Raw genomic sequence first — 16,539 nt, forward strand, 5'->3', positions numbered from 1 at the left:
ATTTGCTGTTGAAATTGCAGTAAAATTATATTTACCATGTTTACTAAGTAGTACTGAATACAATGGATGCCACACTTTTCAAATGTTCATAACTTTACAATTATGTAACTTTGTGTCAGATACAATCCCAATAACTTACATTGAAGTCTGTGATTGCGATGTGACAAAATGTGAAAAGATTCAAGGGGTATGAATACTTTAACCTAAAAATCAGCGGGGATACAGACGCCAATTTACAAAAGTTTTCTAGAACTTTTGTCTCACAACAGTGCTTTTATGCCAATACCCCTACATTTACATCTGTGAATAAAAAGGGAATGTATTCTATAAATGGAAGAGAAAAGAAATCACTCAATTTATCACCAACACAGATCCATAATCAAAACCTGACTAACAGCAACATCAGAACCTTAGTTTTAAGCATTAATCCGAGTTACACAGGCAATGTCTAGATTTTTTGCACACACTTTTGCAGCTTAGTTCTATGGCCTGAACTTCTTGAACACGTCCCTGATGGTAATCTCAAAAACAGTTCACACATGAGTGTGTCTTGTAAATTAAACCAAGAAAGAAAAAAAAAAACATCCATGTGAAGCAACTAGTATCGGCTTTACTGATACATATTAGCACAAAGAAAAAAAAATTAAATAGCTGATAGTGCCCGTGATTCCAGAGAAAAAACACCCAAAGAGGAGTATTTCATTTGTAGAAATTACTTGGGTAAAAACAAAGATAGATTTTTAAATTTTGAGCATATTAGAAATTGATGAAACAAATCTTGGGGAATTAAAAGTTCACCAGATGAAGCCAAGGGTGACCATTCATTTGGAGGACTCAGCCAGGTGTGAGGGCTGATAATATGTTCATGGAAGCGTGCTGATTCCATTGAACACCTGCGGCTTCTCCAATCTTTTTCTAGCCTGAATTATTTTTATTATTGCAAATGCTATGGAGAAATGGTGAGGACTGAAAATGAGTCAAACAAAAGGATAAAGGAAGAAACAAAGATAGGTAAAGTAAGTATGTAATAAGCAAAGAAACGCTTGATGACATCAGTGTGTAAAATTAAGAAACTCGACCTTTTGTTATAATCTCAATGATCCAACTGCTACAAGTGATTTTGTGCAAGTGAAAAATGCCAAAACTTTAACAGTTTCCTATTTTCTTCTTTTCCAGGTTCCTTTAAATGAGGTAACATGGACAAAGTGGTCATCTGCCTCCTGATTCTGGGAACCGCTATGACAATGGTCCATGCATGTCCCAAATACTGCGTCTGTCAGAACCTCTCGGAGTCTCTGGGGACCTTGTGCCCCTCAAAAGGTCTGCTTTTTGTTCCACCAGACATAGACCGGAGAACTGTAGAGCTCCGGTTGGGAGGCAATTTCATTCTCAAGGTCACCACTCAGGACTTTGCCAACATGACAGGTCTGGTGGATCTCACTTTGTCTCGCAACACCATCAGCAGCATCCAGCCTTTTTCCTTTATTGATCTAGAGACATTGAGGTCACTGCACCTTGACACCAACCGGTTGACTGAACTGGGAGCGGATGACCTACGAGGGTTGATCAATCTGCAGCACCTGATCCTCAACAACAATCAACTAAATCAAATCTCAGATTCAGCTTTTGATGATTTAATGCTGACTTTGGAGGATTTGGATTTGTCTTACAACAACCTGCGTAGTGTGCCTTGGGAGGCCATCCGTAAGATGGTCAACCTGCATCAGATGAGTCTGGACCATAACCTCATCGCCTTCATTGCTGAGGGGACTTTTACAGACCTTGAAAAACTGGCTCGCCTGGATCTGACATCCAATCGCCTCCAGAAGCTTCCTCCAGACCCAATTTTTGCACGATCCCAGAGCAGCATGGTGATGAGTACACCATATGCACCTCCACTCTCTCTGAGCTTTGGTGGAAACCCACTGCACTGTAACTGTGAGGTACTGTGGCTACGAAGGCTGGATCGTGAGGATGATATGGAAACATGTGCCTCTCCAGCCAGTGTAAAGGGGCGCTACTTTTGGTCTGTTCGTGAGGAGGAATTTGTCTGCGAGCCCCCATTGATCACTCAACATACGCACAAATTGCTGGTACTGGAGGGCCAAACAGCTAGTTTACGTTGCAAAGCAGTCGGAGATCCAATGCCAACTGTGCATTGGGTTGCTCCAGATGATCGCTTGATTGGCAACTCCTCAAGAGCCACTGTATATGAAAATGGCACCCTTGACATAGCAGTCACCACATCCAAGGACTATGGCATTTTCACTTGTATTGCTGCTAACGCCGCAGGGGAGTCTACTGCCTCCATCGAGCTATCAATCATTCAACTGCCCCACATCACTAACAACACTAATCGTACTACACTGCCAAAATCAGGACTTTCAGACATCACAAGCTCTACTAAGATAGGCAAAGGGGAGCCCAAGCCTCTTCCAGAAAAGGTGGTTTCTGTATCTGAAGTGACTGCCATCTCTGCTTTGGTCAAGTGGACCGTAAGCAAATCAACTCCAAAGGTCAAAATGTTCCAGCTTCAGTACAACTGTTCGGATGATGAAGTTCTCATTTACAGGTAAGAGAAGCTGCAGTCAGTTATTTCCAAATTAAAATTGAAATCTCACTGACCAAAGTGCCCAATTAGGACTGAAATATAATCTCTTTACCTCAAAATGCCATAATAAGTTCAAGTTTTAGATTACTAATTGTCTGAGCTCTTGAGACAACTATTTCTTCTGAAGCGTTACACTGAGATCAACATTCATCTTTCTTAATCCTTCTTTAGGTTTTTTTTTCACCATAAAGCAGACAATTTTGTGGGGATGCAGCTTTCGTATTCTGAGAAATCCAAAGAGAAATCCTTGCCCTGAACCATTAATTAGAAACCCAAGAAGAAAAAGGATTATAGAGCTCATTCTAATGTATCCCTCTTAAGCTGCTGAACTCCATACAAGTGTGGGCCTAGGCGACAGTAGCAAAAGATCTTTGGGGGCTCTGTGAAATCAATTTTCTGTTATAGATGAGATGCTGAATGGAAAAAGAAATCTGATGGATAATTGTCTGGAAATATAGAAAATAGCCTCAGTGTTCAGCTAAAAAATGGTGTGGTACATACAGAGAAGAAAAATAGCTTTTTCCAGATTCAGTATCCCCTAAAGTAACATTTATAGATCTTTCCAGAGAATGCCCACATATTAAGGCCCAAGCCATTGTGAAAATTAGATATCTTTCTAAGCTTCAGCAGTTTTATGTGACACCTTCCAAGCTCCAAAAATTGACAGCAAATTTCTGCAAAACCTTATCAGATCATTTATTTTCTGCTATTACCTGCATAGGACTGGTGTTTAGCTGGGAATCTGAGATTATAACCAAACGCAGCAATGAAGGATGTTACTTTGCACAAGCGGAGTTGATGCATCTCACATATGTGCAAATTCAATAATAAGCTTTTTATCTGATTTCCTTCCCTTTCATGAACATTCTGTGCCAGCTTTCCTCTTTTTCTGCCTGGTGACAATAGTGGATGAGTCATCTACATTTGCATTCATGAGGAACTCGACAAAGCTAAAGCAGTTCCCTGCATTTTCTTTTTCTTTTAAATTACATTAAATTGCATCCCTGTTTCTTTTTATCGATTACTAGTAATAACTACAAAACAAATTGTTTTGCAGTACATTTATAAGGTCCATAATTAATTTGTTGACCAAAAAATCTATTATAGTCATTATGTTTTTAGGGTTATAGCATTCCCAGAAAGGACTGTTTTCATTAGATCAAAATGAATGCAGCAATGTGCAGCTACAATAGCTCAAAAGGGTCAAATAGTTCACGTTTGATGTTGAAGCCCATGTTTACGATCACCTGGTGGCTAGGTGTACCTTAAAATAATTTTTAATTAAGATTTTTTTCAGTTTTTAAATTGCAAACATACTATATGTGATGTTTGTTGACATGCTTTTATAATTACGTAAATAATTAAGTGTGCTCTTGCTTCATCTATGGTATTCAAGATGGAAATTATTAACTGCATGGTGCTATTCAAATACACTTGTTTATTTTCAGTGTAAAAATAATACACTGTGATAGAATTGTGATTGTTTGCAGCTGGGAAGAGTCAAACCAGAAAGATATAAGCAATTACCTTATAGTGATAACAACTGACGCTCGTCGGTCTAGGAAGAGTTAGAAGGTAATTCATTGCAAGCCAATTTGAATTACATTATTGTACAATGAGAATTATTTACTTGCCACTGCATACCATACTTTATAGTAAATGTTTAACATGTTGAAAAGTTGCACGATGTAATACCGTTTCTCAGCTGAAAAGAAATAAGGGCAAACTTTGTCTCTAGAGTTCTTTAACAAAAGGCACTTCCTCCATTAAGTCTGCTAACAGTTGAAGAAAACAGGCATATTTTATATTCAGCATCATCCGCTGTTTAAATTGGGAACTCTAGTACCATTAAGTAAATGCATAAAATCCAAAGTCATGTTGCAGATAAATTTTCTCAGGACAGCAGATAAGGCAAGATATAGAAGCAGCTTCCAGCTTGCAGTCTTTCATCTGACTGAACCTTTAAATGGCTTTGGACAAATTAAAATCAACTAAAAGATTTTTGTTTGCTTTCAATATGTTTGGAGAAAACCAACCACAACACATCAGCAAAAAATGATTAAGGCAATAATCAGGTAGAACAGGAGAGGTATAATAGTTTGGATTTGTTCTGCATCCACAAGACCTGGGCACCTGGAAGTCATCAAGTCAGCCATAAACTACTTTATATTAAACTTCTCCTCTGAGAAGCTTGGATTAAACATTGTCTTCAACAGGACAATGATTTTCAACATGCATATCATTATATTTACAGCACAATTGCTGAAAAAACTAATCAATGTGTTGCAATGGCATAATCAAATTCCAGGCTCCCTTGATTGAAAGCCATAATGGAACCTTAAGATAGCTGTGCAGAACCCAATGTTAGCCAGTTACAAGGTTTAAAGCAATGCTTCAACAAATATTTTGAAATTCATCAAACAATGAAAGAGACTGATGAGGATAAATAAAAAAAATATTACTGACAGTGTTTACTGTTTAATTCTTACTGTTCACCATGTTGTATCTACAATTACATATTTATGCCAGAGGATGAGCAGGAACAAAAATAAATCTTCCTATGAAAAACAGTTTCTAAAATCATATGAGATAAAGTAATATATGTTTATTGCTTGCAAATGTTCATCTTTGTCTGAGCTTTCCACTTAAGAATTCAGATAAATAAAAATCAATCATGGCCACGAGGGGCAGCAGAGCAAACCTATGAGTTCACTTGCAGGTTGCATAACAAGGCAGTTATGTTGAACAACAAACACTCCCATTGGTGCCTTTAGAGTTCAAACAAGTTGATGGGTGTACCATCCAAAGCACTTCATGCCATCAAGCAGATGAAAGAAAGAGACATTTCTAGCATCAACAAGAATAGTTATTTACATTTCCCACTTAAATGAATCCAGCAAAATTGTTCGTTTGCTCAGAATAAATCAATTTGGTAACTTAGAATTATTGATGCCCATTTAATAAAACATCCTAAAACATTTGGTATAATCTAGTTGACTGTAAGGCATGGTAAATGAAACACACACATGCAACCCAAACAATATGCAAAAAGTGAATATTTAGATTGTACCCTATTACCATTTACATCCTTCAAATCAAATGTTATACAGTGGACGAAAAGTAGTAATCGCTTTAAATTACTTTCTGCATATAAAATGCTACATAACATGCTTATTCATTGGTATTTCTTTTATGTGCTCTGTCTAATTCAAAAGTGCTATAAGCATGTTTATTCTTATCAGTTGTGATCCCCTGCGGAAAGACTTTTGTCATGCTTTGTCTTCCCATTTGTGCTTCCAGGATGATTCCCAGGACTCACCGGGCCTTTGTAGTCACCAATCTGGTGCCAGGAATGCAGTATGACCTGTGTGTATTGGCCATCTGGGATGACACCGCAACCACTCTCACTGCCACCAACATTGTTGGATGCATCCAGTTCGTCACCACAGAAGATTACCCACAGTGCCAGTCTCTGCACAGTGGATTTATGGGTGGCACCATGATTCTGGTCATTGGTGGCATTATTGTTGCAACTCTGCTGGTCTTCATCATCATCCTTATGGTGCGCTATAAGGTAACCAGTGGGATTCAAACCAGTAAATTACCCACTGTAAGTAACACATACTCCCAGACAAATGGGGGAGTGAACAGGTTCAATGGAGCCCCACCACAGGTCAAGTCCACAGTAGTAGTTATGCGTGAAGAAATGGTGGAGTTTAAGTGTGGATCCCTCCAGAGTAGCCTTTCTTCGTCATCATCGTCCTCTAACTCGTTGGACAGCCAAACAGGAAGAGGAGCAGGCTATAATGCGCAGAGCAGCGAATGCAGCAACCTGCCAAGTACCAAATTTAGGAGGCATGTGCATGGCACTAAAGCTCGGCAAAACCTGGACCAACTTTTAGGGGCCTTTACATCACTAGAGCTACGGGGTGCAGCAAAGGACCACCAAGGAGCTTCTGTCTCCTCATCCTCTGCTGTTGCCAATCCCATGACAACAGTGGCTGTGGCACCACCATCTGACAAAGAACCCCTGCTTGGGAGGGCTGAGTCCACAACAATGCTGGGGCGACTACTTGGGTTTCAACATGAGGATAAACCCAAGAGGAGTCACTCATTCGACATGGGGCATGTCGGGGCAGTGCAGTGTCGCAGCAGTCAGCCACGTAGGATCAGTAACATCTGGACTAAACGCAGCCTGTCTGTTAATGGTATGCTTCTGCAGTACGACGACAGTGAGGATGAGAAACCCACTTTTGAGAGCTCTGAGTGGGTTATGGAGAGCACAGTCTAAGTCTACGACCAAACAATAGATCTATATTAAAAACTAAGGAAACATGAACACAGTGGGATGTTCTGTATGAACTTCAACCATGTGAATACTGTTATAATGATTATGTGAAAAAACTAAAGCTGACTGTCCAAGATTGAAACTCTTGACTATATTTGAAAAATGTTCCATTCTGAATCAACTGGAGAAATTACCTATATGGAAAAACTATCTACAGAAAGATAAGATACTCATACTGGATTTACATCTTTAAAGGAACTGAACTCTATGAGGACTTACTTCAACTGTGATAACCTAGATCACACGTTTCAGACTCAAAATGGAAATGTTCCAGCTGTAGAAAGAGGGGGACCACAGGAGCTAGTATAGTAGAAAATTAAAACAAAGTCATTTTTATTTTCATGTTGTTTTTTATCATTTTTACTATTTATTATTTCAGGTGATTCACCAGAAGAAAGACTCACCTCAAAACATTAAAAACAGGTTTACACAGGATGTACCAATTCTCATGTTGCCATTTTATACCCTTATTTTCCCTCAGCAATCGCAGATTTATCATCATCATAATCATTTTCTCAGGTTATGCATGAGGTGACCGTATGAGAAACAAAACAAAAGCTAACTTAAAACACAGGCTGTGCTTGTACTCAAGTTTGTAAAAGTTTTTTTCTTTTTTTGACCAATCAGTATCTTAAAGGCACCACACAGCAGTCAGTGATCTCATCTTGAGAAATCAGAGGAACTCAAATTGGGGAATTGAGCCAACAGCTAATCAGAGCAGGAACCACTCAAAACCATAGGTATGGAGTCTACAACAACTCAGTCAAATCATTCCCATTTGTTTAAGCTTCAAGTACCTTGTCACTTTTGTATGAAATTGTCATTTGGACACCGTTTGGTTTCTTAACCAAATAGTGTCTATATAAGTGTGTATGCCCTATCGATGGTGGGTAGAATAGCCAAGCTGTGAATCACTGCTTCTCTGTATTGATAGGTCCCAGTGGAAGTAGCTTTGGTAGCTTTTTGGATATTTCCCAAGATGAAAAAGCCCCTTGCCAGGACTTGCTGTAAAGGCTAAATCTTACAGCCGTCTTGAAGATTCCTAACAACCTTGGGGCTCTTGTTTACAAGTCAGGGTACAATTGAGAAAAGGATTTATTTTGTGGATGAGATCAGCATCTGCTGTGATGTGGACACTGCATCAGTGAATAGTGATGAAGAGAGATCTGAGCTGAAGGACAAAGCTTTCAATTTACATGCCAATATATCTTCCATCACTCGGTTAAGGTCGTTAGTTGTGGGTAATAAGCCATTTATAAGTGCAATTTGATGGAATTAGCTTCCTTAGGAGGGCTGGATTCTCATAAGGAAAGGGTGTGAAGGTCTGCTATATAGAAGGTGCTCATATTAGAGTCACAGTTTCTCAATATTGACAAGAGCCAACAAAGGTAATTTGGGTATTGCCATCTGGGCCAAATTGGAAGAGCCCCTTCCACAGATTTGCTGGAGAGATTACATTTTACAACTCTCTCTTGAACCCCTCAGAGAAATCACCAAGTGAGTTGAAGGAAGTAGCTGAGGATAGGCTGAGGTCTGGAGATCTCAGTTTAATGAGATACTGCTTCAAGTAATGTAGTTTAACTATCCTGGTTGTTGAGGTGTAGGAGTAAAACAGAGGAAGAGGTCTGATTGTTGGACTGGAGGGACATCTACAATACAAACACTGAACCAGCGTTGGTGACAAAAGAAATGAGGCAAGACTTCTCAACTTACCCATCAGTGGACATGAAATCCCTTGGCTAGACTCATGAGTGTGGGGAATGAGCAAATGAAATAAAGTATGAATTAAAGCAGCTAAAATGACCGCTCTCAGCAGTGGGACTGGACTCCTATATAGAAAATGGGGGAAAGATCCACGTTTGGAAGGCAGTCAGAGATGGTGCTTCTTTGCATTGGCAGGGAGTCAACTGAAGTGGTTTCGGCATCTAGAAAGGATACCTGTTAATATTCTGATCAAAAGAGGCTGGATAGATAATCTCCCATTCTACTGGGAATGAATTAGTTTCCCCCAGTTGAGGTGAGGCAAGGGCCTTCTGGCAATATCTGTTTTCTTTTGTATCCTTGCTGTTGAGTGGAGAGAAAATGTGTGATGAGTAAGAAGATTTTATGTAAAAGTAGGTGACTCAACAAACAGAGTGCTTAAATTGCAATGGAAGTTTTAAATTTAAGTTCAAGCTTCAGAGTGTGAAATTAGATCCAGAAGGAGCTGTTAGCTTTATTTCACAATAATTTATCCCTCCCAATTCTCAATATTCAGATCACTCCAGCTTCAGGAAAGATACTGACAGCAAATACTTATTCTACTTGCCCCGCTCCCTAGTTGGTCTCCAAGGAGACAATTATAACGTTTGTCCAGCTCAGGTTGAAATCCTGCTTTGCAAGTAATTTGATTATCTGGTGTTGGTTTGCAGGAGTCCCTGCAGACCAACGGCTCATTGATGTGAACGTTGTTTCTCTAAGAGTGTGGTTTCAGCTACTATCAGCACAAATTACTGTAGCCAAATGCAAATAGTGTTTGAAATTCACCAAACCCTTTTAATCATTTGCCCAAAGCAGCCAACAGCATGATATATCACCGGATTCTGAAACTCTTCAGGCAACAAAAACAAAAAAGCATGATAATTACTCATTTAGCCAGGTTAAATGGAGGAATTTGTCATTTATTGGCTGCATAAAGGTCACTGTGCTGCTCATGAGAGGATTTTATTTGGAAAAATGAGAAGAGTGATGGCTTTTAGGGAGCCAATAAGTTGCAAAGCCTGGGAATTTATTTCACCACATTGCATGATACAAAACCTATTTTTAATTAATGTGTTACTTGACTTGATTCACCTGAGGAACAATTCATTTGTTGTTCTCCTTCATACAGGGCTGTACATTGCAGTAAGATACTTAAAATTTGTTACTTTTCAGATCACTGCCTAAAGTTAGCTGCATCATCCACGTGTTTTAATGCCTTTATCAGTATTCTGTGGGACTCTGCTGCATTTCAAAAATGTTGGGTGATCATCATTTCCTTTTCCTCTTACAGTAGATGTACTGTTCTGTATATTGGTATATTTTTTTGTACAATACCTGGGCGAGAATGTAAGGGGGTAGGGTGGGGATTGTGCAGTAGTAATTTTATTTTCATGTGAAGCAAACAGTGAGAAGGTGCTTTACTGTGGTGTACCAACAAAAGGTGGTTGTTAGTTGGCTTACTGAATGGGATTTTACATGATGTTTCAGGAGTGGAGGACTGGAAATTCTTACGTGTTTGAATCAACAACTAAAGTGCATATTTGCTCTTTATGTGTTACCTTTACACGGTCAGTTTTGTGTTTGCTTCCCCACCACATTTATAACGTTAAATAATTGTTTTATTTTCTTTTTCGGCCTAGCTAAGCCTGACTTCCAATTTGTCATAATTATATTTCTGTAAATTTTTTCTGACAGCTCACATAAACAAAACTTGTGCATATCATTATTTTTAAATGTCTACATGACATATTTTTCTAGGCCCACATTTGTTGATTTTGAGTCAATTTTCTGAGATTTTGTTTTGTCATAAATAATTGTATTATAGATAGTAATAAAAAACATTGTACGCAAGTTATAAATCACTAGAAGAAAAGTGAATGAGTATTCATATACTGTATATCAGTACTTAAAAATTTCTTCTTTAGAATAACAAAACAATCTTAAGGAGTAGTTCTAAAAATGTTCCCACAAGTTAAAATTTTAATAATGCACTAACATTTTGAGCTAATTTAAAATAGAACATTCATATTCACTTACTATATTTTTATCTCACATATAGAAAATGAATGTAGGTTATGATGGAATAAACCAATTAGCAAACTGACTATGGCATTTGCAACTTAGGCATTTATTTACACCTTTTCTTTTTGATATTTCAGTTAGCCTAAATTGCCCATAAAGCTGCTCCAATTTACATATTTTTATGCTTTAGTTGTCAACAAGAAACATAAGGTTAAAATTTTATATAACTGCATTTGTTTGTGGAATTTTTGAAAACCACCTGCAGATTTGAGCGCCTCTAACAAAATGCCAATTGTATTAAGTACTTCGGCAGACAAAAATGTTTCTCGTGTAAATTAAAAGACAACTGTGCAGTTATTTCTGCTATATTTACCTATACAGAAATCAGAAAAAAAAGTTGGATGTGTTTAGCAAAAAGGAAAAACTCAAGTGAAACTGTCTGTTTGTTTTTAACCATTAATGGAACTTAAGGTTTTAGATTTGCCTTGATGGTAGAAGATAAAACTATTTCAATCTTTGCTCAGAAAATAGATCATTTCAAAAACTGACATCTCAAGACAGAACCAGACTAAATCCAAACCGTGTGATGGTAAGATGAGAATGGGGTTCTGGTACTTAGTGACCAGTGGGAAGCAACCATTGAGCCTCTGCGTGTAACATCATGTATCATCCCTCTCCACTCTGCTAACCAACACTACAACTTAAATGTGTACTTGACTCGACATAGACATGATTCTCACCTGAACGTCTAAGCAGAAAAATCCATTAAAAAACTATTTGTGTGAAAACATTTTGCTACAAAATGATATAAAATATTGATAAATTCCTATGAACCAAACTGACTTCACTTTGTTTTCTTTTCTTGGAAAGTCAACTGTTGTATATGTTAGCAGCTGCAATGCTTGAGTCAGATCAATGTTAATTGTTTCTGTTTGCGTCTCCCCACAAAGCACTGAAACGCTGAGTGTCCTTCCTGTCATCCTGCAGATGAGCAGAGGGGGTTTTCCTCCAGAGGTCCAGCTGCTGTAATCAGGCCAGTCACTGCTGACTCACCTCAACACTGTCCTTATTACAAATCACCTGTACATGCAGCTCCTGGGCAGAGCCCATAATAAGGCCTTAATTCATATAATCTGTTAGCGAAGGTGCTTACGGCAGCACAGAGTAAATATAATCGCTACAAGGGGAAGGCGTTGCATGACGAAGGTGCAGGATGAACACGACCGCTGGATGTCAAACACAGCACGAGCGCTTATTAATAGACCTTCAGTTGTCAAATATTGGGTTTGAAAATACCAATTAAAGTTTTACAATGACAAGTCAGGCATTGAGAATATCCCTTCATGAAAGTTAAAGTGAGAATGTAAAACTTAAACAATCTGACAATTCCTTCCAGCGATCAATTCACATTTTGCCTCCCTGTGTCTCTTTCAAACTGTTTATTAAATCTGTCACAATTTATCATCTACAATTAACTCCTTTTTGAAAATTAAAGCTGAACAACAGTTCACGCTGCAGGTCGCCTGGATGCAGCTGTTAATTCAACAGGAAACAGGTTCTTGTTCTTTTAACACACTGGATTAAATTGAGACCTTGTTTCTGTTGTAAATCTCAGCCTGCATGCAGGGGAAAGTAATTTACATTTAATGCATTCCCCCTCTGCACCAGACAGCTCTTTTGGATTAGACATAACACTAAACATGCAATTTGAAGCCTATTCTGTCATTTTTACTCCTCCTTTTTATATCTATTTGAATTCTACAGTCTGAAAGCAATGAGTGAATCTTTTCCACTTTAAACTGCATACGTTTGAAATAATGTTTATGTCAAGAGAATATCGAACCTAGCTTACATGCTTGATACAGGACAGCACAGCATTTGATCTTGTTCCAGAATTTCATTAAATTTCTTGCATTTCAATATGTTTCCATTTATTGAGTTTCTCAGTGTTAAAGATTATTTTCTGAAGAACGTTTGTGGTTTTATTATTGCGGGTTGTGTCACACCATATGCTTCCTGGAGATTTTCCATTTTGAAGTCTGGATCTCTTAAATTGGTTCTTCAATAAAGAAAAAAAAAACAAGTGATTAGATAAAGCATAAAGATATTTTTAGAAACAGATTATAGTGAACAAACTACTTTAAACCCTTTACATACTGATCACTGGTCCATATCAATGTATCTTCAATTTCAACTTATACTCCTGATACTTAATATGAATGTATTTAGATGCATAAAAATTCAGTGAAAGAAAAACTCAAGATCCCAGGAGAAATCTGCTGCAACAGGAAACGGATGATTTTCTCCTTGATTGGCCATTGACTGATGAACACACCGTGCCCAAGCGCTGATTGCTTTAACTGCAACATTATACAGCTGTGTTACTGAGTGAAACACCATCCAAAGTTAGCCACTTTCAGTATCTGTGAGGTGTTCAAAAAGAAGCCAGATGAAACTATTTATTTTATGACATGTCTGTGGATTGAGTTATTTTGGGATGAGAATACTCCAATATCATCCCAAATCCCAGGGCTTGCGATGTGAACCTGATTAAGTGTCATCAGCAGAGAAGAAAAAAATACTATTTTATATTCTGTCACTGAAATCAACTTTTCATCGGCACATGTTTAATCATTACATAATATGAACAGTGTAGTTGTGTTTTGGGGGTTTTTTAACGGCGGTGCCTACTGGGAGCACTCACACTAATTATTTTCTCCTCTTTCATCTCTGACCTTCAGTTACTTTTTCTCTTTCAAAAATCTATTACTACTGTTTTATTTTTCAGGGCAGTCACCCTTTTAGGTTATCTAAAGTATTTTTTTTTTCCCACATTTTACTTTTTTTCCCCCTTTTCTTTATTGCTGCTTTTGCGCACCAGCAGCCTGCAGAGAATCTATCCATGATCTTTTATGCCTGAACACGGCCCACCGTGGTTTAGCTAGAGTTTGTACAAAAGCTCAGCAGATTGCATTGGAGGTCATGGCAAAATGTTTGAAGAGGGAAGGGGGTGTTGGAGCGGGGGTCTCATATTCCCATTAATAGTGGGTGTCCATTACAGAAAATGCTCTCTGAAAGCAGCCCTTATCTATCATCTGCAGCCTCGTCGCCACTTTCACAGGGATTCTTTATTTCCAGAACGCTGCATTAATAACCACAATATTAATAACATAGAAGGGATGCTAAGAGCAGGGGTTGTTTTTCTAGCAAGAAAGTTGTCGAGCCACAGTTAAGTTTGAAATGTGAGCCTAGCAGCCGTTATTTTGTCTTGCTTCAGAAATGGTGTCTTCTCGCTTTTCGAGTAACAAGCAATTAATGATACCTGCTGGATGGTGTAATAATATTTGAGGTTGCAGTAGAAAAAATGCTTCCCCAGACAATAGAAAATCCAATCACATCCTCGTGTTATTACATTCACAGTTATTTCCTATGGAAACAAATATGCAAATTTAAATTCTGATATATTTGCCAAATTAGGGAACCAATCATATTTAATTAATTTAGCCATTTGGTTTTCCATTCTTCCGTTTTATAATTTGTGTTTATTGACTTATTCAAGGTGGAGCCTATCTTGATTGTTGCTGCAGTTTAGCACCTTCTCAAAGTCCAGACTCTGATCTGAAGCAGGAACCAATCCACACTCATCTTAAGATAACCTCAGTAGAGGCCGAGCGCCACTCAGATTGTTAAACTCTAGTCTAATGCTTTTCTTTAAGATTTTTTGGCTCTAGTGGTCTTTACTGAAAACTAAATAAGGTGGATAGAGAAGGAGAAGATATGCTGCAAGGGACCCGAGATGGGAATCAAACCCAGTACAACCACACAGAGCACTACAACCTCTGACATGGTATGTGTACTCTACCAAGTATATGTAACTTTTATAGAAAAAGAAATAGTTTTTTTACATATTTGTTAAAACTGTCACTAAGTTGTGACAGTATATGATTAGCACCACTAACAACACTGTTGTCAGATGTGAAAGAGTAGATTGCCAAGTCCAGATCTAAAAATAATCTCTTGCCTGGAATGAAAGCGTTATCTGAAATTGATGGGCTGATTGGAGCCTAATTGAGCCAGCCATATTTCTTGGCTAACACGGGTTGATGGAACAAGGAGTTCAGCTCTATTAAATTCATACCATGAATTAAAAAAAAGAGAATTCTAATGCTTTGGACATCTGGTCTGTCTGCCTTCTTAGGACAGAATTTGGGACAATTCCCACTTGGAGGAAGCCAAGATACAGACCCTGAATTTGGCAACACAGATGATTTGCAGGGTGTTGTGAATACTTTATTTTTTGCCAGAAGTTGTTTGTGGAATATTTTCCCAGATTTGCAACTTGCAAACCCATCCATTAATTGAAGTTTGTGCCCATCCAAGAAGAATCCTTACAAGAATTGTAAGGCTGACATGTGTGCCACAAGACACTTTATGCCAAACCATTTCTGACACATCTGCAAATACAATAAGGCTGTTTGAAACTTTGCATGATGAAAGTGCATTCACAGAAAACCCTAAATGTCACCATGTAATTGTAATGGGCATAAAATTCAGTTTATTATGTCTGTCAGTGATAAAGTTAAGTCTTAGTTGGAAATGTTATTCAAATAGGAAATTACCAGACTCAGCTCTGACAGATTAGCGGAAAGAAAAAGAAAAATAAGTTTAACACCGTCACACAGCTAATTCAAAAATGATTGTGGTAAAAACATTTTTAGGGTGAGTTACTCTGAAAAGCTTTTAAATTAGTAGAAAACATTTGCACAATTATGCATTTGCACATAAGCAAATTCAACTGAAGCAGGATGTAATTTAAGAAAATTAATCTATCTAGATTAAGTGAGTATACTTTAGTTGTGTAACCTAAAACAATAAACATCTTTTACATGTAAACTCATCTTCTGCAAAGTATCAGTCAAGTCATTTTAAAACTGCCAAGCACAAGTGCCTTATAATTTCTATTAGTATGTAAGTCAAGCATTACTCACTTGACTTGACAGCTCATTAGACTGAAATGCCAGTGGCAAAGCGTTTTCTGTAATTCCATTCAGCTTTATTACACTTAAATTTCTGTGCTGGTGCCCTTTTGTGTGTGTGTGTGTGTGTGTGTGTGTGTGTAACTAAGATTATATTATCATCTTCAAACTTTTATTTCATGTTAAATTATTTAAAGGTTTGACTTTGTAGAGATATACAAGGGGCACCGCTCTACAGCCGAGCTAACACTAACTTCTTGTTTGGTGTCAAAATTTCCAGTCATAACATTCTTCATGCTTGTGCAACATCTCTCCACCTGAATTGACTGCCTCCAATCTCTCAGCTCAAGTGCTCCTGCAGTATTTGTAGTTTGACCTCTGATGAGAAGGAGGACTCAGCTGTCAATAGCTCTGAACAGAGGGCATGTCAATACCTGCTGGAATAGATCAAGCAACACTGAAGGGCTGAAGATTGAAAGTTAGTGTTTTAGTCACATTTTCAACCACAAATTTACATTTCACAGACTTAAGATCTGTTTACAAAATTCTGAAATTAATTCTGTAAATGTGGTTGCCAAGTGTTTAAGATCTTTAAAATCATTTATACATTTATACATGCCTTCTTCCACATGTAGATAAATTGAAATGAATTCATCTTTCAGCACAATTAATAAGAGTTGAAGAAAATTCTCATATCGGATTTTTTTATTTTTTGTAAGAAATCATGTGTTGCTACAAGAGCCTGGGAAAGTCAGAATGGATTTCTGTATTTTCCAGGGTTGATAAATATGAGGAACAAATCCAGACTTCATTCTCTTTTCCATTCGAAATGCTGTATTTTT

The 16,539-nt window shown here is 37.8% G+C and overlaps 1 protein-coding gene across 1 annotated transcript in view; it reads left to right on the plus strand.

Moving 5' to 3' along the window:
- Positions 1 to 12,633, plus strand: part of LOC102230895 (leucine-rich repeat and fibronectin type-III domain-containing protein 2) — a 135,006-nt gene extending 122,373 nt beyond the window's left edge. Inside the window, exons 6-7 of the mRNA XM_023353261.1 lie at positions 1,177 to 2,572; positions 5,912 to 12,633. Of these exons, the coding sequence (XP_023209029.1) occupies positions 1,197 to 2,572; positions 5,912 to 6,902 (2,367 nt within the window). The 5' untranslated portion in view covers positions 1,177 to 1,196 and the 3' untranslated portion in view covers positions 6,903 to 12,633. The remainder of the gene's footprint in view (positions 1 to 1,176; positions 2,573 to 5,911) is intronic.
- Positions 12,634 to 16,539: the final 3,906 nt, after the last annotated feature.

Source organism: Xiphophorus maculatus, chromosome 19, assembly GCF_002775205.1.
Source record: "Xiphophorus maculatus strain JP 163 A chromosome 19, X_maculatus-5.0-male, whole genome shotgun sequence".
In the NCBI taxonomy this organism is placed as follows: Eukaryota; Metazoa; Chordata; class Actinopteri; order Cyprinodontiformes; family Poeciliidae; genus Xiphophorus; species Xiphophorus maculatus.